The 26,318-nt window shown below is 39.3% G+C and overlaps 1 protein-coding gene across 1 annotated transcript in view; it reads right to left on the reverse strand.

Annotated features, from left to right (window-relative positions):
- Positions 1-26,318, reverse strand: part of PKHD1 (PKHD1 ciliary IPT domain containing fibrocystin/polyductin) — a 460,859-nt gene that overhangs the window by 402,052 nt on the left and 32,489 nt on the right. Inside the window, exons 21-30 of the mRNA XM_031012474.3 lie at positions 23,965-24,103; positions 22,302-22,429; positions 19,812-19,996; positions 18,773-18,895; positions 17,431-17,536; positions 16,661-16,936; positions 9,399-9,529; positions 6,839-6,974; positions 1,970-2,165; positions 1,643-1,710 (exon numbers count right to left, since the gene is read on the reverse strand). Coding sequence (XP_030868334.2) covers positions 1,643-1,710; positions 1,970-2,165; positions 6,839-6,974; positions 9,399-9,529; positions 16,661-16,936; positions 17,431-17,536; positions 18,773-18,895; positions 19,812-19,996; positions 22,302-22,429; positions 23,965-24,103 — 1,488 coding nt within the window. The remainder of the gene's footprint in view (positions 1-1,642; positions 1,711-1,969; positions 2,166-6,838; positions 6,975-9,398; positions 9,530-16,660; positions 16,937-17,430; positions 17,537-18,772; positions 18,896-19,811; positions 19,997-22,301; positions 22,430-23,964; positions 24,104-26,318) is intronic.

Consider the following 26,318-nt stretch of genomic DNA (forward strand, 5'->3'; position numbering starts at 1 on the left):
AATATTACAGCTGATATTCTGAACTAAGAACTCATAGCACCTGTGGAAGTCCTAGGTCAATTAAGTGGAAGGTAGGGCATGTGTTAGTGAAACCTCAATTATTTTTTCTCACCCCCACCAAAGCTAAATTTGTGATTATTTAGACAGGAGTCAGATGTGGTAAATTCACATAACAGTAAAATAACATAAATTGTTATATAGGAAGGACGTCTTCAACACAGACTTTTCAAGTACCTTTGTATATCCCAGAAGCCACCACTTTAATCAACTTACACACTAATGAAAAATAAATTTCTTAGTCTTCTTATCATGTGTTATATTATTGGAAATATTATCCTGTATGTTATATATAGACTATTTGTACATTGTCCTGTATACATTCAACTTATATGCTAATGAAAAATCAAATTCATTGAAGTCTTCTATCATTTATATTGTTCTATATAATATTCCAATATTCCATATATTATACATTCTAATGTATTCTATTTATTATACCATATATTCTATATTCCATATACGTGAGAGACATTAAAAGTCATTGAATCATGCTGGTGAATTTGCTGCTACCTTCATAGAATCTTTGCCTTACTCTCCAGTAGAGAGGCCACCAAAGATCAAACCCCATCTTCAGGACAGGATTGGAGCAACATGACCCACAGCATAACCAAACTGTACAACGTGGCTTTTAAGAGGATTTTACTATACCCAAAAAGGATAATGTGCTATCTTACACATGATCACAACTATTATTGACATGCCACTAGATCGTTTTCCATTCTTTCTGAAAATAGTTTTAGAGATTGGTCTATTTGTCTTGTTCTTCCATCTCCCATATCGGCATGTGTGTTTCTATTTCTGAGTCTTTCATCTGTCTCTCTCATGGAAAGTGAAGACCCACAGATTCAATCCTCCCCTCCTTGCATGCACAGCATCTAAATGGCGAATGCAGGACATGTTGCCCTTGGTTTTCTCATATCCACTCTAGAGTGTCACCCATCAGATGTTTCATCCTCTTTTCATTAGAAAAGCAGGCACATCTTGGCCAGGCACGGTGGCTCATGCCTGTAATCCCAGCACTTTGGGAGGCCGAGGTGGGCAGATCACCTGAGGTCAGGAGTTCAAGACCAGCCTGGCCAACATGGTGAAACCTCATCTCTACTAAAAATACAAAAATTAGCCAGGCATGATGGAGGGCGCCTGTAATTCCAGCTACTTAGGAGACTGAGACCGGATAATTACTTGAACCCGGGAGGCGGACATTGCAGTGAGCCGAGTTGGCACCATTGCACTCCAGACTGGGCAACATGAGCGAAACTCCGTCTCAAAAAAAAAAAAAAAGAAGAAGAAGAAGAAGAAGGAGAAGGAGAAGGAGAAGGAGAAGGAGAAGAAGAAGAAAAGAAAAAGAAAAGAAAAGCAGGCACATCTCCTTGTCATAAAAATTCCTTAATTTCCTGAGCAAATGAATCACCAAGTTTTAACACCCTTTTAAAAACCCCTCAGTTCCTGGAGCCTGAGGAAAGTTTCTCTCCTGTTTCCCCTCTCTCTGACCTCACTGGCAAATTAATCCAGAAACAAAATCTGAATATCCAGCAAATAGAATTGCTGGATAATTGATAACAGTCACATAAGAGCCACTCACCCAGCAGGGACCCACAGCAAGGCTCGATGCTGAAAACTTCTGTGAGGTACTGGATGTGGAGATCAACCCTACAGAAGACAGGCAGATGTTTAGGAAATAACTGACAGAGAGAGATAAGAAAGAGTAAGCCAGAAGAGCCATATGTATTTTGAGGAGAAGAGCAAACTGTCTGTAAGTTCTCTAAGATTTGTTCCCATGTTATGATGTTCATGTCTTTAACCTCTAACTTCCAAGGGAAAAAGAAAATACCTAACTCAAAATTAGAATTACCTAGCTGAATGCTAGACCATCAAACAAATCCAAAATTAATGCAAGTGGCCACCTCACCCTTGTGAGCGAATGCTGACCCCATTGATAGAGACGGAAATTCTGTGGAGGCCAGCTGGCAGTGGGGGCAGTGCCACCTCCAGGCCCCAAGCCGACTGTGTGTGAACCGGAGCCAAGGCATCCTGGACGTGGACTTCCACATCCAAATCCGTACAGTTCACCAGCCTCGCCACTCCAATGACCAGGGTCTCACCGCCTGTGTTGAGAAGAATCCAATAGCCTCTGACATGTGGGGTTTGTGGGCTCAACCATCTATTCAATTCTAAAACTGTGTTTTTGGATTAAATTCACAGTGACCCCTATGCATAATACTCTAAGAGTTTCGATACCAACCTAAATTTTTCAAGAAACTTCTAACAACTATTTTTTTTTTTTGAGACAGGTCTCATTCTGTCACCCAGGAGTGCTGTGGTGCAATCTTGTCTCACTGCAGCCTCAACCTCCAGGGCTCAAGCAATCCTCCCACCTCAGCCTCCCAAGCAGCTGGGATTACAGGCATGTGCCACCACACCCAGCTAATTTTTGTACTTTTTGCAGAGACAGGGTTTTGACATGTTGCCCAAGCTGGTCTCAACCTCTTGGGCTCAACCAATCTGCCTGCCTTGGCCTCCCACAGGGCTGGGATTACAGGGGTAAGCCACCTTGCCTGGCCTAACAACTCTTTTAACAGAGATATGGTCTGTAACCTCAACAGTATAAAAAGAAAAATTGGCAGGACAATTGTATTCAAGAGACACTAACTTATTTCCATGCAAAGGCAAATCAAGAAGTTTGCAGAGCTAATGGTCTTTATAACCAGCAAAGAGCACCACATATTGGTTGCTTAACCTCCACTTTTCTACTGGTAGAAGTCTGAAGCTATATTTGAATGTGCACTGAACCTTACAGTAATGCTGTATGTGAGTTTAGTAGCTCATAACTGACAGAGTACTTTCACATATGTTATCCCACTTGGTCCACACACGATCCTGATGATTTATATGGGGCAATTAATATGACTGGCATTTTGCATTCGAGGAAACTAAGCTCAGCAGCCACAGCCTCATAGCTATTAATAATTACTAAACAAACAAAAAAAAAGAAGGTCAAGACCTGAGCCCAGTCTTTTGTCTTGCATTTCAATGTCCTTTTAGTTTAATTAGCAACTCTATTAAAATGTGTACACTATGAACACTTTCATGCAATTTCTTTTAACTCAAATATTTATTGAGTACCATAAGGAAGATGCTGCAAGGGGCACAAAATAAGTTAAACACAGACCCTGCCCTCAAAGAAGCCTCAACGGTAGTAAAATAGGTGACAAAATTGCTTCAGTAAAAGATACACTAAAAGAGAGGTGAAAATTAAGCACTGGGATTGCTCAAATCAGAGCAACATTATGAATATCAGGAAAGATGGAATGGGCAAGATGAGAGTTGAATTGGAGCTTGAAAGATAAATCCAAAAAGAAAGTCAGAGAAAAGGGGGCTTATCATTTATTTCTAGAAATTTCACGGTTTTATCCAAAGCCTTTCATAGCAATTTCTCACTTAATCACCCAGTGGCTTGGAGAGGAAAAAGAGAATTGGGTGATGTTCTGGAAGGCACAGGTAGGGTTCTGTTTTGGGGATAAGCCAAGTTGATGGTGGTCCTAGGGCCAAAGACTAAGAAAGCCAAGCCAGAGAGATGTCTGCTTAACTCAGTGGACGGCAGTGACCGCCAAAGACTTGTAAGCAAGGAAAAGATATGATTAAAACTGTTCTTCCAGTCTTTAAGATAAATTGAAAAGATAGGGGAGGAGAAATCCAATCTGCAGACAATTGTAGTCTTAATCAAGTGGACCAAATCAAGTGGGCAACAGCAGGAGTGGAAATAAATGTCCTTACCTTTCCTGTGTCCCAGTGTGGCCACTGAAACATGGCTTGGGCTAAAGCATCTCTAGCTCCTTTAGCCTGTAACACTTGAGGACTACTGCAGAGCTGGTATCTATGGGATGCCACGGCCAATTAGATGAGGAGGAGAAAGAGGTTGCTTGAAAGAGAAAAGTCAAAGAAGAGGGATGTGGTGTGGTGGGAAGACTATGAATCTGCATTCAAATCCTTGATCTGCCATTTTACTACCTCTGTGACTTTGGGTGATTTACTTACGGCTCTCAAAGCCTTGGATTTTTCATCAATAACATGGTTAATAAAGCCCATCCCATGTGGTTTGTTAGATATCCTGGGAAAGTATCTGGCATGATATAGCACACAAAAAGGCCTTAATTAACTTCATTTTCTTCCTCGTTCCCCATTCTCTTGACTGCATGTCTTCCCAATCTCTACTGGGAAGTCTGAAGCTTCAGTGTAGTGAGTTCAAGGGATTTCAGTGCTGATCAAAGAAAAAGACATGACTACGAGGTGGCAGTAGCAAAAAACAAGCATTATTTGGGTGGTATTTTGACAGATTCACAGAGGAGGAGGAAGTCTCCCAGCATGAGACCTTCCAGAGGCAACAGTATAGGGCCACCATCCAGAAAGGGAAGAAGGCAAGGGAACTGGGAGGGGGTGGGAAGATGAGAGAGGGGAGTTCTGTGTCCAGATGATGTCACTCAGCAGCCTGGTGGGTAGCCTCTGGGACAGAGAGCTCCAAAGGCATCAGTGGCTTAGGGTATTTTATAGCCCCAGGGTTTTCTTACCTATAGCTGACTGATGGGTGCAGTTTCATGGGGCATGCAAAGCAAGAGGAATTTAAATGGCTAAAAATATGCTTATTTTGGCTACACTGAAAACAAGTGGATGTGCAAAAGTTTGAATTTAGCATTGGCAGGCTTTTGAGCTAATGGATCCTGGGGTGCTATGAAGAAGTAAAAAAAAAATAGGACCAATAGGCAGGGCCTTTCTTTGGCTTGTTTATAAAGCATTCAATATCTGGCAGAATGATGGCATTCACTTCAACAAAGATTTATTGGTGCTTACTCTATGTCAATTCCTGGACCAGGTACTTTCATCTGCTTTATCTCCTATTTTCATGATTACCTTGAAAGAATTATTCCCACCTATCAAATGAAGGAACTGAAGATAAAAGAAGTTAAATATCTTACCCAAGGAGTAAGGTAAGTTCAACTAAGTTTGGCCTAAGGCTGTCTCTGTACCTTGAGTCTCTACATAAAGAACTGCAACCCAACTTTGTGATAAACTGAAAGCCTCAACTACCTGAGCCTCAGTTAATCACAGGCTGCCAACTGATCAGACCATGCTCCAATAAGGCAAACAGGGAGCTGTTTCTGGCCTCACTTCCATTTTCTGTCTATAAATGCTGCCTGCCCATGTGGCATAGTGCAGCTCTCTGAACCTTTTCTGGTTCTACAAGTTACTATGATTCTTTGTTCAAACAAACTCTGTTAAATTTAATTTCTTGAAAGTTCTTCTTTTTAACAAGTGGTTGAGCTGGGATTCATGCAGATTCCATTTTTCCTGACTGCAGAAACCAACACTAATGGTCCTGCACATCAAATTCACCAGCACTCCCCATCCTTGGTCCCTCTTATGCTTTTACTTTCATTTCATCTCAGCCTCACAGTCATCATCAACATCATCTCTTGGATGGAGATGTGCAGCACTCCAACTTAAAAGAGGCATTCCCAAAAGGCTACTACACTTTGTGGATTTTATAACATGTTCCTTTTTATTCTGCTTGTAGAAAGATTTAAATGCAAGTACAAATTTTGAAAAGAATGCATTGCATTCTATGTATCAACAACATAACTTTTGGAGTGCTTGGTCAATTGTCAAGCTAATCCTAGATGCTTCCTTGGCACTGATATAATGTATTTATTCTTTTCATTACAGATAAGAAATTTTATTAAAAGCCAAAATCACTGAAATCTGAATATAACATGGAGTTCCCCCTCCCTTTTCTACCTCACTGGGAAGAATCTGTACCACTAAGGAATTTTACACACTTCAGTCGCCTGAGGCAGCAAATTCTTCTTCTGCATTATCTGAGCTGAATAATACTGGAAGCTAAAGGACACTTTTTATTTATGTACTCTTGAGCTATGGAAAACGAAAATAGTGCCAGAAAAATTGAGTTCAGGCTTTTTCTTTGGGAAATATGATGGTCTTTTTACAATAAACCCTTAGATATGGCTACCACAAACCCTGTTATCTGGCATTCAGTTCACCAGAAAGGGAAGTTACCTGCTACTCTTCCAAATCTATATGGAATTACATGATAATAAATTATTATAATTCTACCTTGCCATATCCTCTGAATCATCAAAGAAAAATTCTTTCATGTAGTTGGTGCTAATGAATCCATTATTTTTATACATAGAATGTCTCAAGAAACAAGAATTCTAAGTTAATCAGAGCATCCTATTCTCTAATCATATTAAATAACTGCTACAATAGAACCTGCTGTCAAAGAGCAGTATTTTACAGTTAACTACAAGTAGATAAGTACTTGGTATATACAAACAGATGACCTGTGTTCAAATCTTAGATAAATTACTTATTCTCTCCATTCCTTAATTTCCTGATCTGTAAATTGAAGCTAATAATCCCATAAATTAGGGGCAAGGATTAAATTACATCTATTTTATGTTTATGCTATCATTATTGACACTTAGTAAATGCTCAAGGAATATAATTTGAATTGTAACTTTTGAATTCCCACATCCTTTTCATGATGGAAATGGTCCCATCTGTACAATGGTTCCATTTTACAGATGAAAAAGTAGATATCAGGAGATTGATTCGATGATGGCTAAGATGAAAAAAGCAATCTCCTAGCTTTCAAGAAAAAACTTAAATCCAAAATACAATAAATTTCAGAGGACATTGATTGCCCTTTTTATAGGACCAATGCTCTAAGAAGAAAAAGATCTTGCAGTATCACATATTTTACCTGCTATATTGCTTGTGTTTCTGCTCAGAGTCACAATAACTGGATTTAAGGAAGAGACATATGTAAATGCTCTGGGAAGAACTGCAGAATAGTCCCCTCTGATCACAGTCACATTCACAATGCGTCCATCTTTCCCCTAAAAAATCAATTTTAAAAATTAAACCTCAGTTTTATTTTAAAGTAGGACTGACTTAAGGGAAGAGAACTCCATATAGAATTAGTTTTAAAAGTTAATTTTAAGAAAGTTGTTCCTAAAGGGTATATTTCCTACTTCCAAGTCTCTCTCTTCTCTACAACCCTGCACACTCTCCCCATCCTGCCCCCCACACCCAAAATACAGAGTGATAAGTGCTTGGACTAGTAGGCAAGTGCAGTGTTAGATGCATAATGACATGCTCTAATGGGTAAATAAGAATTATTTGCAATTAACACACCAATTGTTTCTGCAAAAATATGGCAATTTCAAATAAATGTCTATACCTAGCTAAACTATCCATCAAGTATGAGAGTACTTTCAGACATGTGAGAACTCAGAAAATTTCTCTACGACACACTCTTTCATAGGATGTACTTATGGTTATTATCTCATAAAATAAATAATAATTTAAATATATATATATCTGAAACCCAAGAAACAGTGACTACTCAAGAAAGCAATCAAAGTAAGTACTAGGATAAAATCTGTAGAATAAACCTAGAAAATAAGCAGGCTAGATTGAAACAGGAGAACAGAGGTAGCTTCAAGGAAAATGAATGACTGATATGATGGAACTTATTTTAAAAGATATTGGATTTAACTTATTAGAAAGACATGTTAGCCAGGCACAGTGGCTCACACCTGTAATCCCAGCATTTTGGGAGGCTGAGGCAGGTGGATCACCTGAGATCGGGAATTCGAGACCAACCTGACCAACATGGAGAAACCCCACCTCTACTAAAATACAAAAAATTAGCTGGGCATGGTGGTACATGCCTGTAATCCAAGCTACTCAGGAAGCTGAGGCAGGAGAATCACTTGAACCCAGGAGGTGGAGGTTGCAGTGAGCCGTGATTGTACCACTCCAGCCTGGGCAACAAAAGCAAAACTCTGCCTCAAACAAACAAACAAACAAAAGACATGTTTAGAAAATAAAATAGGAACTCTAGGGGAAAAAAAAAAAAAAGAACTATAAAACAAAAAAATATACTACCCGGTTCTGCCAGCATCATCTAAATAGTTAGAATAATATAAACAGGTTTTATTAATTTAATATAAAAATGGTATTGTAACTATATTTGAAAGAATTAAAAGTTGTTTCAGGAAGGGGGACTTGAAGAAGGGGGAGGAGGGGCAGGAAAACATAATTTACTATTTTCCTTTTAACCTATGCATCTATCACTTGGATCAAAAGTAAAATTTATTTTTTATTAATGTTTATGTTCTCTGGTAAAAGAAATTAAGAGGTACATGTCTTACCCATTAAAATGGCAAATATATATTAAAATAATAAAGTGATAACCCAGTATTGGCCAAAGTGCCAAAAATCAGACACGTGCACAATGATGGTGGGAGTATAATTTGAAAGGGAATTTCAGACAACTGGATACTACATATCAAAAGCTTTAGAATTCATATTAATTTATCCTGAGAAAAGAAATGTACCCCCAAAACATAGTTATTAGGATGATTAAAGCCCTGTTGTTTACAATAAGAAACATTTAGAAATTATCTAAGTGTCTGGTAATAAGGAATAGTTAAACAAATTAGAGTACAACCACATATTGGAATTGAATGTAGTGTACATATAAAAGCTAGCTTTTCATAATATTTAAGGAACTAGATGAGATTAAAATGTAGGACTAGTGATCAAAGAATATTTTGAAACTTATCTCCCAGGGGATCTTTATTTTGGGATCATGGGTGTGCTAGGAATGTTGATGCTGCTTAAGTCAACTCTGAATAGAAAGTTCAGTGGCAGCTGTGCGTGTGACTCTCCCCAACAGTACCAGGGAAGGGCCCAGACTCAAATCCCTTAATAGGCCATGATATAGCACTAATTGAAAGGAAAGGAAGAGGTCAGGGACTTGTTTTTAAGGGGAAAAGGAAGCAATGGAGAATAACTAAGAAGATATTTCTTAGAAATCACACATTCTAGAAGTTTCTAAGTTCTACAATTAATACCCATACTAGAAAACAAAATTGCTGATGAAAACTAAGTTATTCGTTGTTTGCTTAATAGAGAAGGGAGACTTTGAAATATATAAGCCTTGTAAGCCAACACCCAGAATGTGCATTAGCTAAATTTGTTTGTTATGTGTCACTAATACTTACTGACAGTACAGACCAGAACTGCCTGGTTGTCTTCTTTTTAAGAAATTAATTGATGTTAATTACAAGCTCCATTGGTGGGGTCAGTTTCTCACTTCATAGCAAAACAGACAATATAACTACTACAAGCATACTATCATAATGAGAAGTTTACATCAGTTCATTTAGTTCTAAGAAGTGATTCACTGAAAACGTTATATTAATAGTGGTCACTCACCCAGAGAGAAAGAGATATGAAAGGAATCCACTTACCCTGGGTGGAACTTTGCACTGAATTCTGCTTGAATTGCTTGTAGTGACATTGATGGCACACGAGTAAGATCCAAATAATATCAGGCTAACACCTTCCAAACTAGAGCCTCGGATGGTGGCCCAGAGCCCTCCTGTAACAAAAACAGCATATTCAAATGGGATCACCAACCATACAGGCAGACAAAAATTAATTATGCACAAGATGGATAAAATGAAATTAAAATATGAAACTCCTTATCAAAACAAAGGCAATGCTCAAACTGCAGGAAAAAAACTAGAGTTAAATATATAAACTATCATATAGAAAGGGAGAAATAATGACAGGAGGGCAGAGAGAGGTAGCACTGCATCCTGAAGACCTTTAAGAGTAAAACCTAGGAACACAATTGTGCCACAAGTCAGAACAGGTAGTCTCTGAAAACTCTTCCTGGCCTAGATTTTGAGTATCATTCCTGCAATCCTATAAAACATATTCTTTTCCTAAGAAACCACGTGCAACAGAGCATCATGGTGGAAGGAACAGTGGCTGAGAGTCAGGGTCAGGGCCACAGATTGCTCAGCTACTTTTAGCAGGTCATCGTAGTATGGTCTCTGAGCTGAAGAGTCAACATTTTCCTCATCTTTAAATAATAATGTTAGCCCTTCCAGCTTTGTGATTTGACACTACACATACTAGGTTCAGTTCACTGTGAAAATATAGAAATGAGTGGCATCACTGCCCACCGCCATCAGAATTTCTCTACTGATCACTGAAGAGCAACCACAGAAATCCCCATTTCTTCCCTGCAGATGTTAGCAAGAAGAGAGTTGGCTCCAGTTCTGCTATCATGGCACACGTTTCCATGTGGAGGAGCAGCCTTTGATCTAGCTGATGTATAATGATTCTGGTCTGCCATCTCCCAGATACAAGACAGGCAGTGATGCCACCAAACAGCCTTACCCCCCTTGAGGGTGGGGAGGGATGCAGAAGCAAGACTACTTTCAAGCATGTTGGGGACAGAAAGGGGAATCTACAAAATCTGATGAAAACCTTTGAGGACAGTGTGACTCGGTGGACTATTACCCTGAAGTTAAGTGCATAACTAAGAGCAATATACAATCGTGATATAAAATATACAATATCTGGAAGCAAACTTCAAAACAAAAATTAAGAAGATAAAAAAATTGAAAAAATATTTGAAATACTCTTGAAGAACTTAATGGATGGATTAAAACTCACATAAGAAAGCTAAAATAAATGGATCGAAAGAGTGAACACCATAAAGGTGACATATCTTTATAAATTAAAGCATAAATGCAATTTCAATAGACATATAAACAGCATTTGTACTTAGACAAGCTGATTCTTAAGTTTAATGAAAAATAAACAAGAATAGCCAGAAAACAAAATTTCAAAAAGAAGTGTAAAGAGGTCTTCTGCCATATCTTATACAGTAACTATGGTATCAACTATGTGGTAAAATAAAATACAGTCCAGAAGAAATGCAGATCAGTATGAGGCTATAGAATAGGATATAAGTGACATTTCACATAAGTGCAAAATAAATTATTCAGTAAATAAAATAAGTAAATATCACTGAAAAAAACTAAATCTGAATTTCTACCTTATATGCTTCACCAAAATAAATTCCCAATTTATCAAATATTTAAATATTAAAAAGAAAGTTTTTTGACTAGAAGGAAACATGGCAGAATTTTTATGTTCATATAATTTCAGAGTTGCAAAGTCTATCCTAAGTATTTTACAAGTCCTGAAGCCATAAAAGGAAGATATCTTTTCTTATGTAAAAATTAAAAATATTTACGATTTCCAAAATAAAAAACAAAGAGACAAATGATAATAAAGGGCAAATATCCTTAATACATAAAATGCTCTTTAAAATCAGTAAGAAAGAACAATAACCCCATTAGAAAAAATAGGCTAAGGAGATAAACAGACACTTCGCTGAAAAGGAAACACAATGCCCCTAAACACATGAAAAGATATTCAATTTCTCTCTCAATAAAATAAATGCAAATTAAAACCACAATGAAATATTCTTCTTCTCCTATAAGATAGGTAAGTGTCAAAAGGGTTGGGAACACACCGTGTTAGTAAAATGTGGTAAATAAACACTCATATGCATTGCTGCATAGGCAATAAATTATGCAACCTCTAAAGAGAATCTTTAGATAGTTATCAAAATTTTTAATGCAAATAACCTCTTGACCCAGCAATTCAACTTCTAGGAAATTATGCTACTAATATTTTTGCACATGTACAAACTGGGACAACTCCATATACAAAATAACAAAGTTGGACCCTGTTTAGGGCTGAATTATGTCTCCCACATCCCCACCAAAATTTATGTTATTACCCTAGATCCCAATAACTCCAAATGTGACCTTATTCAGAAATGGGATCTTAGCAGATGTAATTAAACTAAGATGAGGTCACACTAAAAAAAGATAAGCCCTAATCCAATATGACTGGTGTCTTTATAAAAAGGGGAATTTGGGCCAGGCGCAGTGGCTCACACCTGTAATCTCAGCACTTTGGGAGGCTGAGGCAGGCAGATCACAAGGTCAGGAGTTCGAGACCAGCCTGGCCAGCATGGTGAAACCCCGTCTCTACTAAAATTACAAAAAATTAGCTGGGCATGGTGGCTTGCACCTGTAGTCCCAGCTACTCAGGAGGCTGAGGCAGGAGAATTGCTTGAATCTGGCAGGCAAAGGTTGCAGTGAGCTGAGATCGCACCACTGCACTCCAGCCTGGGCAACAGAATGAGACTCGGTCTCAAAAAAAAAAAAAAAAAAGTTGGCAGGGGGGTGCAAGGGGGAAATCTGGACACAAGCAAGACACAGGGAGAATACCATGTGAAGGTGAAGGCAGAGATTGGGGTGGTGTTCTACCAGCCAAGGAACACCAAAGATTGCCTATAAGACACCAGATGTTAAGAGAGAGACATGGAACAGAGTCTTCCTCAAAGTTTGGTTCAGAAGGAACCAACACTCCTGACACCTTCATCTCAGACTTCTGGCCCCCAGAATTATGGGACAATAAATTTTTGTTGTTTAAAACACTCAGTTTGTGATACCTGATTGCAGCAGCCCTAACAAACTAATACAGACCCCTACCTCATACCATGTACAAAAATTAACTCAGAATGAATCAGGTACCTACATATAAGAGCCAAAACTATAAAACCCTCAGAGGAAAACATAGGCATAAATCTTTGTAACATTGGATTAGGCAATAGTTTCTTAGATGTGACACCAAAAGCACAAGCAATAACAATAAATATAAACTGGACTTCAACAAAATTAAAAATTTGTGTGCTTCAAATAACACTATTTTAAAAAAGTGAAAAGGCAACTCACACAATGGGAGAAAATATTTGCAAATTATTTATCTGATAAGTGATTAGTACCCAAAATACTTTAAGAACTTACACCTCAACAATAAAATGACAAATAACTCAATTTAAAAATTGGCAAGATTTGAATAAGCATTTCTACAAAGATGTATAAATGGCCCATAAGCACATGAAAAGATATTCAACATTTTTAGTCATTGGGAAAATCAAAATCACAATGAGGTATCATCTCATGCCCATTAAGATGGCTACTGTGAAAAATAATAATAACAAGCACTGGTGAGGGTGTGGAGATATTGTGAGATGGTTTGGCTCTGCGTCCTCACCCAAATATCATGTCAAATTGTAATTCCCAATGTTGGGGAAGGGTCCTGGTGGGAGATGATTGCATCATGGGGGCAGATTTCCCCCTTGCTGTTCTTGTGATAGTGAGTGAATTCTCCGAAAACCTGGTTGTTTAAAAGTGCATAGCGTACCCCCCTTTGCTCTCTCTCTCCTGTCACTATGTGAAGATGTGCTGGCTTCCCCTTCACCTTCTGCCATGATTGTAAGTTTCCTGAGGCCTCCCCAGTCAAGCCTCCTGTACAGCCTGCTGAACTGTGAGTCAATTACACCTGTTTTCTTTATAAACTTTCCGGTCTCAGGTAGTTCTTTATAGCAGTGTAAGAATGGACTAACACACACTGGAACCCTCTTATACTGCTAGTAGGAATGTAAAATTATGCAGCCATTTTGGAAACAGTTTGGCAATCCTTCAAGAAGTTAAACATGGAGTTACCATATGACCCAGCAATTCCATTTTTAGGTATATACCCAAAAGAACTGAAAGCATATATTCCTGCAAATCATTGTACGCAAATATTCATAGCAGCCTTATTCATAATAATCAAAAAGTGGAAACAATCCAAATGCACATGATGAGATGAATGGAAAACAAAAATGGTATATCCATACCATGTAATATTGTTTAGTCATAAAATTGAATAAAGTACTGATACATGTTACAACATACATGAACCTTAAAAATATCATGCCAAGTAGAGAAACCAGATGTAAAAGGTCACATGTTGCATTATTTTATTTATATTAAATGTCTAAAATAGGCAAATTCACTTAGACGGAAAATAGATCTGTGGTTACCAGGGATTGGGAAGAGGGAGAAACAGTGACTGACTACTAATATATACAGGTTCCTTTCCAAGATGATGAAAATGTTGTTGAATCAGGTGGTGATGAGGTATACAACTTTGTGAATATACTGAAGACTGCTAAGTTTATACTTTTTAAAAATGAGTTTTATGATATGGGAATTATATCTCAATTTTTTAAGTTAAGAGATCCTTGGGGTAAAGAAAAGAATAAAATATCCTACCTATTTCTAAGGTATACTACCCTAGGCCAAGCCAACATTATCTCTCCCCTGGATGTCTGTCATATCCTCCTAACCGGTCTTGCTGGTTCCATCTTTGCCTCCCTACTGTGAGTTTTCACACAGCAGCCTAAGTCAGATCATGTCACTTCGCTTGAAATCCTCCAATGGCCACCATCTTACTCAGAATAAAAGCTGAGTGAGCTGAGGGCCATTCATATCCCCCAAGGCCATATAACTTGCTTTGGGTCATTTTCTACTGCTCTCCCCTCACTCAATCTACTCCAGCCATGGCAACCTCCATGACATTCTGGAACAAGCCAGTATAACTTTGACTCAAGACTTTTTGTTCCTTGATGTTCCTTCTGACTTGAACTGTCTTCCCCAAGATTTCCCCAGAATTCATTCCTTCATTTCACCCATATCTCCCTTCTCTAAGGCCACTCATGTCATTCCTCCAATGCCAATGATCATCCCATCACAACCATCTACTCCATCCCTCTTCATCCCCTTCCCTTCTTGATTTTTATCCTACACACTTACCATCACTGCCCCAAGAACAGAGCATTTGTTTTTATTTACTGTATCCCCAGCATTAATAATGCCTGGTGATAAGAGCTAAATAAATTGTCATTATGATTATTGTTGATGGTAACAATTAAAGGTTGAAGAGGTGATGATATCTTGCCATTCTCATTTGAAAGTTTAGACTATGGCCACACAAGGGTCTGTACCTTAAAGAAGACAATGCTATCTCAGCACAAAAATGAATGAAGAAAGTATGTAAAGCAAAGCCAAGATTTTCCTCAAAAAAATCCTTTCAAGGGTTTTGCTTCTGCAAATGGGTAGGTGGTGATTTATCACATTATTGTATCCATTCATTACATATGCAAATATTCTGTAAATTTCTTGCTGATAGGCCCCAGCCTGGTTCTCTTTAAATACCCCAGAGCATCATTTCTCAAACTGTACTCTTCATAGAGATCGCCTGAGGACATGTTAAAATGCAGATTAATTCAGAATGTCTGGGGTGGAGCCTGAGACTCTGCATCTCTAACAAGCTCATGGGTATTACAGATACTGCTCGTCCAGGACCACACTTTAAGGACCAAGGTCTTCAGCACCTCACACACGGCTATATGGGATGGGCCAATCAGTGTTGAGTGAGTGAGTACTGATTAACTCATAGGTGGCAGGGCAAAGGAAGAATTAATAGAAAAAGTTTAAATCCAGTAATAAGGAAAGCAGCAGCTAGAGCCTCTCTCTCTCCCTCTCCCTTTCCCCATAGTCTTAATAAAAGATAATTTCTACCCACTTGGCATATCCCTCCTCAGAGTTTTCCATCTTTTGCTAAAATAATGTACAATCCTCCTAGAAATCCCTTCACTCGACAGCATGTTCTGATAGGGTAACAACTCACTCCAATTTTCCTAGGACCAAGTTTTAGCACTAAGAGTTCTGCATTCCAGTTTTAAAACTGAGTCTTGTGTCCTGGGAACCCCCTCAGTCCCAAGCAAACTGGGAAAGTTGGCCACCCTACCTGTGCAAAGCACTTTGTCTAGGGGAAACAAAAATGACTGAGTCACCTGTTTGCCTTAAGGTGGAGGGAGCTAAAGAAGGTATGTGTGGCCTGAACAGCAAACGTAACTTTGAAAGAAGATCAAAGCCCCTTATAAATCTATAGAGAAAACTACACTATGCCCTACACTCAAACCAATAATTACTTGGTTAGTACAGAATATGATCTTTCACTCTGAGCTCCATATATCATCTGACCTTCCTTAAATCATGGAGAAATAAGTGCAAGTTATGCTTGCTTTGTTTTATGTGCAGAAACAAGGTGGGGTGGGCCTCATAATTCACTCTTCTAGGCAAAATAGGGTCAGAAAAAAATCTGTTCTTTTGAACAATGAGTTTGTGGCCAAACCACACTGCTTTTAAATATGTTCTAAGCTGCAGTCCTCTGGACTCCAGAATAAACCATGACAAAAAATCCAAAGCATTAAGGAAAAGGGTTTTATGCTCTAATGTTTATTCGTTAACAAACATAAGCATCAGTATTCCTGAGATTCTTGCAATCTGGCTGGGTTGTTTTTAACTGGCTGTGTCCCTCAGAAAGCAGAAAGTCATGGAGAAATATTTGATTTTCCATAGAACTAACCCAATTCATAAGGCTATGTTGACAAGACCCACCACCCTCTGTATTGCCCACTACTCAAATGGCAATCGGTTTTGCATGCTAGCCAAGTATCCCAGTGTGCATCAGTTCACAAACTTATGAAATATCAAACATGTATGAAAATTATGTAGGACCCAATTATGCCTGACACCACCAGCCAAACTATAATCCTTTATGTGGCAAGTGAGTTCATTTAAGGGCTCAAATGTTTGTTGCTCATTTAAATACTTATGTCAGTAAACAAAAGACAGTGAGTCACAGTGAATATGGAATTCATTACACAGAAGGACTAGATTCCTATCAGCAAGAACACTAGCTTCAGAGGGTCAGACATACTGTGAGACCCTCCCCAGATTACCAATATCCGCAGCTCTGGAAGGCTCCACCATATCCAGTCTAGGTTCCACATTTAGGAAGAGGTCTTCTCCAGTGGCACTGATGGCAAGACCAGAGGGTCTCACCATCATCAAGATCCGATGCATTCCAACAGGTAGCAAATCTGTCTGACAGACTACATTGGTCTGGTTTGAGAAAATAACTTTGCAACTCGTTTTGTTCACTGTAACCTGCAAGAACTGGGAGTCACCAGAGAAACCAGTTCCGGTAATGTAAATCATTAGGTTGATGTCACCATCTTAAAGGAGAAAAGAAATTAAAAAAAAATAAAATAAAATAATCTCTCAGTGATATTACTTCATTTGAGAGCCCTCTCACTATCATCAAATGTTCCTTCTCTGCCCCCATCCCCTCCCAAAATTCAAGGAGCTGAATGCTGAATTAAATATTGGCCATCTGTATTTGTTATTGTAGTACACAGCCCCAATCTTAAATTTTCTCTAACTAGTGAGAAGTGATCACTGCTCAATTTTTTAAAAGAACATAATATTTCAAAATAAAGGACAAAGACAATAAAACATTTTTAGTCATCAAAAGTCCATCTCTCCCCATTTCAAATCATGACCATATCCCTTAGATGGACCAAAAAATACACTTTCTGCTACGTCACTCAACCTCCACCTAATGAACTAATTTATCTTCTACCCACCCATCACCAGCTACACGGCCTCTAATAAAATCACTGCAAGTCTCCGGCTTAAGCCCATCTCAGAGCCAAGTCACAAATCATACCAACGGAGTACCACACAGAATGGACACAGGGAGTTGACCCTTGGAGGTACTGGAAAGAGCAGGAACCTGGGCAATGAGCTGGTACATCATTCACTCGCACAACCACCTGAAATGAGGCAAAATTTCTTTTCCATTTTATGCATTTCATATCTACCAGGGTATTCATAAAGTATATGTGAAGTGCTCCCAAGCTGACACGGGTTCATGATTCACTAATTCTTATTCCTTTTTTCTATTTTCCCAGTAATTAATCTTAAATTGCAATGAATGGCTCAAAACACATGAAGCTTTCTTAAAATGATGGTGGACATGCTGAACCCCATTTCTGTAATTAAACGTGATAAATATTGAGTAAATTTATCTCTGTTGTATAGAGGTAAATTTCATAAACTTAAACTGCATAAGGACTTCTTATCACTCTGTATTTCCAACCAGGTACCTACTTTATGTGACAAGCCCTTTATTTGCTAGTAAAGACCAACAAATTCGGTGCATTCCTTCCACCACTCTGTGAATATATAACTAAAGACTAGAGTGTATTTGGACACTTTATTTGGGGTCTTTTTTGTCACAGGATGGTAGATTCCTAAAGAGAGACTATATATCTTTCCCTTTCACTGGAACTAATGTTAATCTATTAGAACTCAAAAACTACTTGGAAATGAGAAAGGTAAAAAAGATGTGACCCCACTGATTCTCTATGTATAAAAAAATGCATTAATAGCATACAGATTATATTTATGTCAGTGTTTCCTTATTAAAGGAAGAGGTATTGGAATGGCATGGACAATAAAGAACACTTCAATTTTATCTGTACTGTTTCATTTTTTCCATAAAGACAAAAAATATAAATATATCAGAATGTTGACAAAGTCAATTTTCAGTTTGGGTCCCCAGGTGTTGATAATATTACTCTTTATTGCTTTTGTATTTTAAAACTTTATCAAATTGAAAGCAGATGACCTATAACAGAAATATGGGAAGATAGGAAAAAAATAAAAGGACATTTTAAAGACAAAAAGAATGACTTAGCTCATTTACTTTTTGATACCACCAGGTAGAAGCATAAATCATATTTAGCTATAGAGATTATCAATTTTTTGTACCATAACAACAGTATCAATAATTATAATAGAATATTGTGGTTACAAGGCATTTATATTTTCAGGGAACTGTACATACCCTGTGGGGGTAGAAAAAGGACAGCCATAAGTACCCCTGTTTTACACATTGGCAAAATGACCCTTAAGAGCTAAATCAATGGGTCCATGTTACAAATCAGTGAGGAGTGAGTTAGACTTGAAACTGGAGCTTGCACTTAGGGTGGCCCATTCACTCTCACCTGAGTATGCTGGTTAGCAGTAGCCAACATGTCTCCAAATATGGGTCCAAGAAAAACTCCACCATCATATACCACACGCGTGGCTGCAGCAGGATTCACTCCAGTAAGGTTTTCATCAGAGACCTGAGATGGTTACATATCTGGTAAATTCTGTCATGGAACCGAAATCTAATCTCGTCTAATCAAATAATAAAGACTTTTTTCACATCGTGTTTCAGATAATCAGACAGCTAGAAAGTGAAAGCAGAGTGACAGAGAATTGAAATATAGAAATGTAACAGTAAATAATGGCTAAGGAAAGTCCCAGTAGATTAGAGAAATATTCATTTGCAAGTGGATTGCCAAAAGAGGTACAATAAATCAATCTTCTCTCTAAGTCTTGAGACACTTTGCTTCTCCATGCTTTTCCATTTGATATGTTTGCAATCCAAAATATTAAAATAAAGTGGAAAGAAACAGTGCCATGAGATAAGAGCAAGGTCTCCCATTCTTCCTCCATCTCCTATCTAGAATTTTGATTGAAAACCAGATAACCCACAACACCATACAACTAGGAAAAATTTTCATCTTGGGCTTCATTTTATAATAACCAAATGCTAGATGATCATTAGATTATTTTTTAAAACCCTAAATATGCAAGAGCATCTGGTTCTGTCATTACCCAAAGACAGCAAATTCTTTTCTAAACTTCCTTCTGCTATGCCATCTGCTTCCACGATCATCTAAGTCAATCACATCTGCTTAAATTATCCAATAACAGATGTAGAATTATTGCATGGTGGACACTGACCAACAACTTCACTACCTACACTGAGTTAGGAAGGGAGATGTTGGGTTTAAATTGCTTTTTCAGGGATATGAGATACAAAATATGTGTTGAAAACTTCCAGAAAGAAAGTTCATAGAATCCCTTTACTCAAATATTCCAACAAAATTAATAATTCATGACAGTTTCCATTCGTATAATTCTGATTTTTTCTTTTTGCAGAATTTCTCCAGGGCAGCAAATCCATGCCACTAGAAGGGATACTATACATACCCTGATAAAATTGGGCAAATCCCCAATCTGAGTGGACCAGGACAAGGTCCACACGTGTTCGTAGCAAGTGTATAGATCCTCCTTCACAGTGAAGTCACTGGCATTGAGGTACCTGGATGTGAAGTCATCGGCATTATTCTGTAAGAGCTGGTGAAGGTGATGAGCAGAAATTTGTACAGGGACATCTGTGAGAGAAGGTTTTGATACAGAAAACACAGACACTAATTAATCCACCTTACAGAGTTTCATCCTCAAGGATAACACAATACATACCAGGATGCCTATCAAATTTTCAGGAGACCCTTCTGTCAAAACAGAACTTCAGTAGAATCCCCAGCCCTAATTAAACCATTTTTTCCTAAGGTAAAGACAAGTAGATGCCCACTTTTTATATTACACTATCTTTCACTCATACCATATCACACAGAAATCAGAGAGCACAGCCATGTCAGATAAAACCATCTCAACTGTCAACTCAAAATGTAAACTCCACACACCCTTGTAATGCCTGAAAGCATAATTAAATATTAGATCTTCCCTGGAAAAATTTAGCTTGCCCTGTGAACAGAGAAAAGTTGGCCACTTTTCACAGGGAGTGAGGGAGGCATACAGCAGCTGACACCCATAAAAACTTGGCCAGCCCAGCTGAGGAATGTTGGCATTTAACTTCAGTTTCTCTATTAGAATTTTCTTTAAGCCCAACCACCTGCTTCCCCATTCCATGTCCCCACAGAGGAATAACAGCTCTGTGTTTGAACCCTGTGTTTGAACCCTGCTTTGTGCTCTACCAGAAGTTCCCATTTCATTAGCTGCTCCCAGCAGCCCTGTGAGGTGGGTCATTGGGTATCCTAATGCCTACTTTAGGGATGAAGAAAATGAAACCCAACCATACGCAGAAGCTTGCCAGTGCAGAAAGACAGGTTTACATGAAAACTCAGGTTGCCTTCTACCTACTCAAGAGCATTTCTCTTGAATTCCACACTGCCCTGAAGGGTTAATAAAATATCACTGCGTTTCTAAACTGCGAACGAAATTGTTATCCTTTTACAAAACATGTTTCTACATTTATACAGAGTTTCAGATCCATCATCATTCAAAAGGCCAGGCCAAGGCTGACTTTCCCAGTTGTTTTGCAGGCGGTGATCTGAGGATCATCAGTGATAGAAATCAGTAGCAGGAAGTCTCTACGGATGAGCTGTCGTCCATGAGAAGTAAAATCAAATATAAATAGCACAGTAATGGGCCTCATAGAGGCAGGGCATGATTGATGTTTTTTCCCCCATTTACCAGAATCAACACCTAGGGATCTTCGACTTCTCCGGAGTCACCCTATTATAATAAAAACACCACTCTGTTCCTCCCACCCAAGAAGGTCCTGTGCAGGCCTAGGGACTTTCTGCTTGGGAGGGCAAAAGACTTTTGGACCATGTTCCAACTTTTATACAGCCCCTCTCAAGTTCTACTGAGCCTTGCTTCTGATTCCCCATGTTTCTACCAAATAAGTAACATATCATTATCACTTCTAATCTTTGTTCTTTATGCATTGTATGTATTCTTGAAGATTTACAAACACTACTCTAATTGCATCTGAAAGTTCTTTCTACATTTGTTGGGACCACTGAAATCCTCCATAGTACATGGTGTCACCATTAAGTCTAACTCTGATGGACCATGGCTACCATGTATCTTGGTCTATAAAACTCTAGAAAGAAGAGGACTGACCCAGGAATCAAATACCTGGGTTCACAACTGGACCCTGTCATCAGCTATTTGTATGACCTTTTGGCAAGCCTCAGTGTAGTTGGCTGAATGGTGAACCCCCTAAAAGATGGCCTAATGGCCTAATCCCCAGAAAATATGAATGTTAACTTATAAAGCAAAATAATAAACTGCATATGGCAAAAGATGTGGCTAACAGTCTTGAGAGGAAAAATCTGTCCTAGATTATCCCAGGTGGACCCTAAATACAATTATATAATAGGTACCCTTATAAGAGAGAGGCAGAGAAAATTTTGAGATAGAAGAGGAAGAAGCAACATGACCACTGAGGCGGTGGTTGGAGTGATATGGCCACAGCCAAGACATGCTAGCCACCACCAGAAGCCAGAAGAGGCAGGAGCAAATACTTCACAGGAGTGTGGCCCTGCCGACAACTTGATTTTGGACTTCTGGCCCCAGAACTGGGGGAGAATCATTTTTTGCTGTTTGAAGCCACCAAGTTTGTGGTTAACTCCTTACAACAGTCCCAGGAAGCCGATCCACTCAGTTTCCACATCTATACATCTTCCGCATCTACAAAATGTAAAGGTTGGGGTAGCATTAACAATAAGTCCCTTTCCAAATCTTTCATTTTAAGAATGTCACTTTCAGACACTGGAAAATAAACAAAATAGTCAAACCTGTCTGACAACCTCCCAGGATGTTGTTCCCTTGGGAATGTGAGTGAGAATATGTGAGTGAGAATTGTTGCACCCCCAATCGCCCCTTTACCAGAAATCACTGTATTAGGAAGCTGGATGCGAAAGTGTCCTCCTAGAGGTGGACTTGTCCGCTGTCGTCTCTGTGTCATCACCAGGACCAGTCCAGATCCCTCTTCTGTTCCTTCAGTGGGCACGGAGCTGTGGCACGTCAGAAACAAAGCATTAACGTCTGGGTTGGGGTGTACACCTAGGAGGACCTTGTCCGAAGGGTGTCCTGTCTTGCTTAGGCTGCAGCCTTCCAGAAAGAGCTAAGGGACCTGAGGAAACTCAGTAAGGGAGTTTTCAGGACCACTCGATGTGAGAATCATTTCAGAGTAACTTAATTCGCGTCTATCATTTCAGAGCTAAAAATATTGGCATTTAGAGCCTACCGATATGGTGGGCTTCCTCTCTGCCACTGAAGATGTCTCACCTCTTCATTTTCAATTGATGGTTTTATTGCTTTTCCTGCCCAGAGGACCATGGAACAAACATTTAGTCAAGGAAAGTAAAGCATGGGTTCAAACTTTCTGCACCTGCCTTTAATATGCCATTGCAGCATGCTGTAGGTACGAGAACTCATTTTGGAACATAGCAGAAAAAGATGAGAGCAAGAAACCTACAAGTTATGCATCACTTGACAGTGAGGATACATTTTAAGAAATGCATCCTTAGACAGTCTCATCATTGTGCAACCATCATACAGTTTCCTTACACAAACCTAGATGGTACAGCCTACCACACACCTAGGCTATATGGTATAGCCTGTTGCTCCTAGGCTACAAGCCTACTGCTGTACTGAATACTGTAGGCAATTGTAACACAATGCTACGTATTTGTGTATCCAAACATATCTAAACAGAGAAAAGGTACAGTAAAAATATGGTAGTATAATCTTATAGGACCACCATCATATATTTGGTCCATCACTGACAGATACATTGTTATGTGGTGCATGACTATATATTTAGATATATATGTGTATACATATATATACACTGTGAATATATATATCACTACACACACACATATACATATACATACATCAAAGGCAGAGCACTCAATTCTTCCCATTCTACTGGGGATTAGGTGAAAAATTAAAAGAACAAATTAGAGTATACATGTGTTGCAGAAGCTTAGAAGAAGCCTGATCCTTAGTTACCGCTTTGTAAACTGTGGCTAGAAATGGTTATTATGAAGCAATGCTTATGGGGCTCTAGTGCCATCTGGTGGTGAGTTCTTAGAAATAGCTATTTTTCTTCTATAGACATTTCACTTCAAAGGATTTCAACAAGATTAATACATGAGGAATGCAATGAAAGGAACAACAAAACAAAATAGTGGTGATGTGAACCTCTGAACAGCACAAAATGCCACTATTTTTAAACTAACTGGCTCGGAATTAGTTCTCAAAGCGTAGTCCCCAGACCAGCAGAATCAGCATCACCAAGGAACTTATTAAAAATGCAAATTGTCAGGTTTTTCCCCAAACCTACTGAATTAGAAACTCTGACAGTAGGCCCAGTAATTTTAACAATACTTCCAGGTGAATCTGGTGCTGCATTCTCAAGATTGAGAACATTGCTTTAAGCAACAAGACAGGTAGCTTTTCCTGAAAAAAGTCACACCTGTGTCCCCCAAGGCCAACAAGCATTCTTAGGAGAAGGGACAGGTGTAAAAAAGCCACTCCTTACCGTGCAGTGATGAGCGGGAGCTCCGTGCCACACCCCGCCAGCCAGGAGGTGACACTGTAGACCGGAGGGGATCCCACCACAGAGACTGATTCCACCAGATTGCCCCCTGGGCGAGCCGTTCCAGAATCAGCTTGAGAAACTAGAGACCAGTGATCCAATTACTATCAAGTGACTGAAGATGGGAGACTTGCTATGTGGAAAATCCCAGTTGGAAATGTGAGTTACTCAGATCTCAGCACACACCTAAAGCATAGATTCCTACTTATCTGCTGCCATAAAGAACACATGGAGAGGACGCAGGAGGATAAGCCATTCAGTTTAGTACAAAAAGGAAAGTGCAAGGTCCTGATTTAAGGAGATGAAGACTGATGCCGTAGAAAAGTTCAATAACCCCACAGCTAGTAAAATGTCACTCCCTATGCTCTTGGAGGCACTCCTACACAGTTAATCTATTGCAGTGTAGCCTGCCACCCTTTCCTCCTTTCCTTCCCACAGCCCCTGGCAACTCTAGGGATGTTTAGCTGATCCTCTTAGGAGCACTGAACTCAGAGGCATACACAGGGGCACTGTGTTTATCCACAGTGTGGAGCCAGCACGTGTGCAGAAACAGTGCAAGCTTTAAGAGAGACCACTGGTCAAATCCTGATTTTTTCACTTCTGTTGGATTCCCACTCAGCTAATCCACACACACTCCATAAGACTCAGTTTTCTTATGTGTAAAGCGGGGATTATGACATGCATGATTGACAGCAATCAATCTGACAAGGAGAGTTTAGTGAGATTTAAGATTTAAAATGATCAGCACAATATCAACATCCTTTTAGCTTCTTCCCCAAGATTGGTTACAATGGAGACTTTAAAGAGTTTAAGGGCAACACCTTTGCCTAATTCGTCTTCTCAAGCTTGATGCTTAGCACATGCTAGGCATAGAGTAGGTGGTCAATAAATGATTACTTGCTCAGCTGGGTAGATCAGTTCGAGGGTCAGTGATCATTAGATTCCGATCTCCTCCACAGCTCCGCTGTGTGAATTGGGGCAAAATACTCCACTCCTTTTAGCCTTGGTTTCCCCACCCATAGGTGGGGATAACAGGACCAACTCATGGGCTTCTGAGAACTAAACGAGAAATAAATGGAAGCTACCACTATCCAGTGGTAGTGGGAGATACAAAGAAGTTTCATAGAGGATATTAGTCGGGGGAATATCATCGAGTATAAAATTGAGATCAGATAAATGATATACAATTAACTATGAATATTGAGCCCAATTGTGTAGTTTATGTTGCCATTAAATAATTCTGAAAACAAAGCCATTGCCAGCAGGGTTAATGTGATAAAGTGGGAGGCAGACCATTTCATGTATGCTACCCCCATCTTCCCTCTTGTCTCCCCCCTCTCCCTTCCTGCTCCCACATCACCTCACCCCTGGGTGATTCCAGATACACAGAGAATTTGGTGGCAAAGAGGTGAGGGCAGTAAGAAAAAGTTCTGAATCCTTGGCTTCAAGTGTTTGGAGAGGCAGAATGGCATTAAAGGGAGAGAAAAGAAAACTGAACAGCACCTATTATCCAGTCCTGAGTTTTCCAACTAGTGGACTCCAGTGTATGAAATATTGATTCCCTCAGCCTTCTGGAAATTGAGGCAGCACTTGGGGTCACCAAAGACCCCCAGCCAGTTGTCTTGGGCACCAAAAAATTCAGGCAGTCACCCAGCACGTCACTTGAGTAGTGTCATTTTCTAAGTGTGCCAGAGCACAAACAGGTTTGGAACAATAAGCAATGACCCAGATGTCCCCAAAACACTTAAACTATGGAAACAGAGGAGAGATGGGATTTTGATGAGAATCAAAGATGATGTAATTTCAAGGCTGATAAAGAGTCCTCTTGCCACCCATCCCCAAGTTCCCCTGCCTTCAGTACTGCAATGTTTAGGCAAAAGACTGAAAAGTTGTACATTTTCTAAATCAAAATGTAAATTAAGGTATCATCTTTTTCTTCTTGGAGAGGGAAATAAACTATAAAAAGTAGGCTAGCTGAGCCCCAAAGCCACAAGGGATTTGACAGAGAAGGAAACATGAGCAAAAGTTGGAAGCCTGAAGACACTGAGGGCAAACTGCACCATTCTGCCTTGTCTGTGGGCGCACATCACACACAGACACCTCAGCAGGGCCCAGGAGGAGGACTTTGTCCCTAAGACTAGCGGGCGAGAGCCAGGTGAGACCACTGTGCCCAAGAGTGGTCAAGGGAGAGTTCGGGAAGGAAGAGCCAGGCCTGATCTCTAAATAATGAGTAGGAAGAGTCTGGAGAGACAGAAAGGACAAGGGCCTTCTCTCTGAAGAAGATGATTACCTTCTAA

This window comes from Gorilla gorilla, chromosome 5 (assembly GCF_029281585.2).
Source record: "Gorilla gorilla gorilla isolate KB3781 chromosome 5, NHGRI_mGorGor1-v2.1_pri, whole genome shotgun sequence".
Taxonomy (NCBI): domain Eukaryota; kingdom Metazoa; phylum Chordata; class Mammalia; order Primates; family Hominidae; genus Gorilla; species Gorilla gorilla.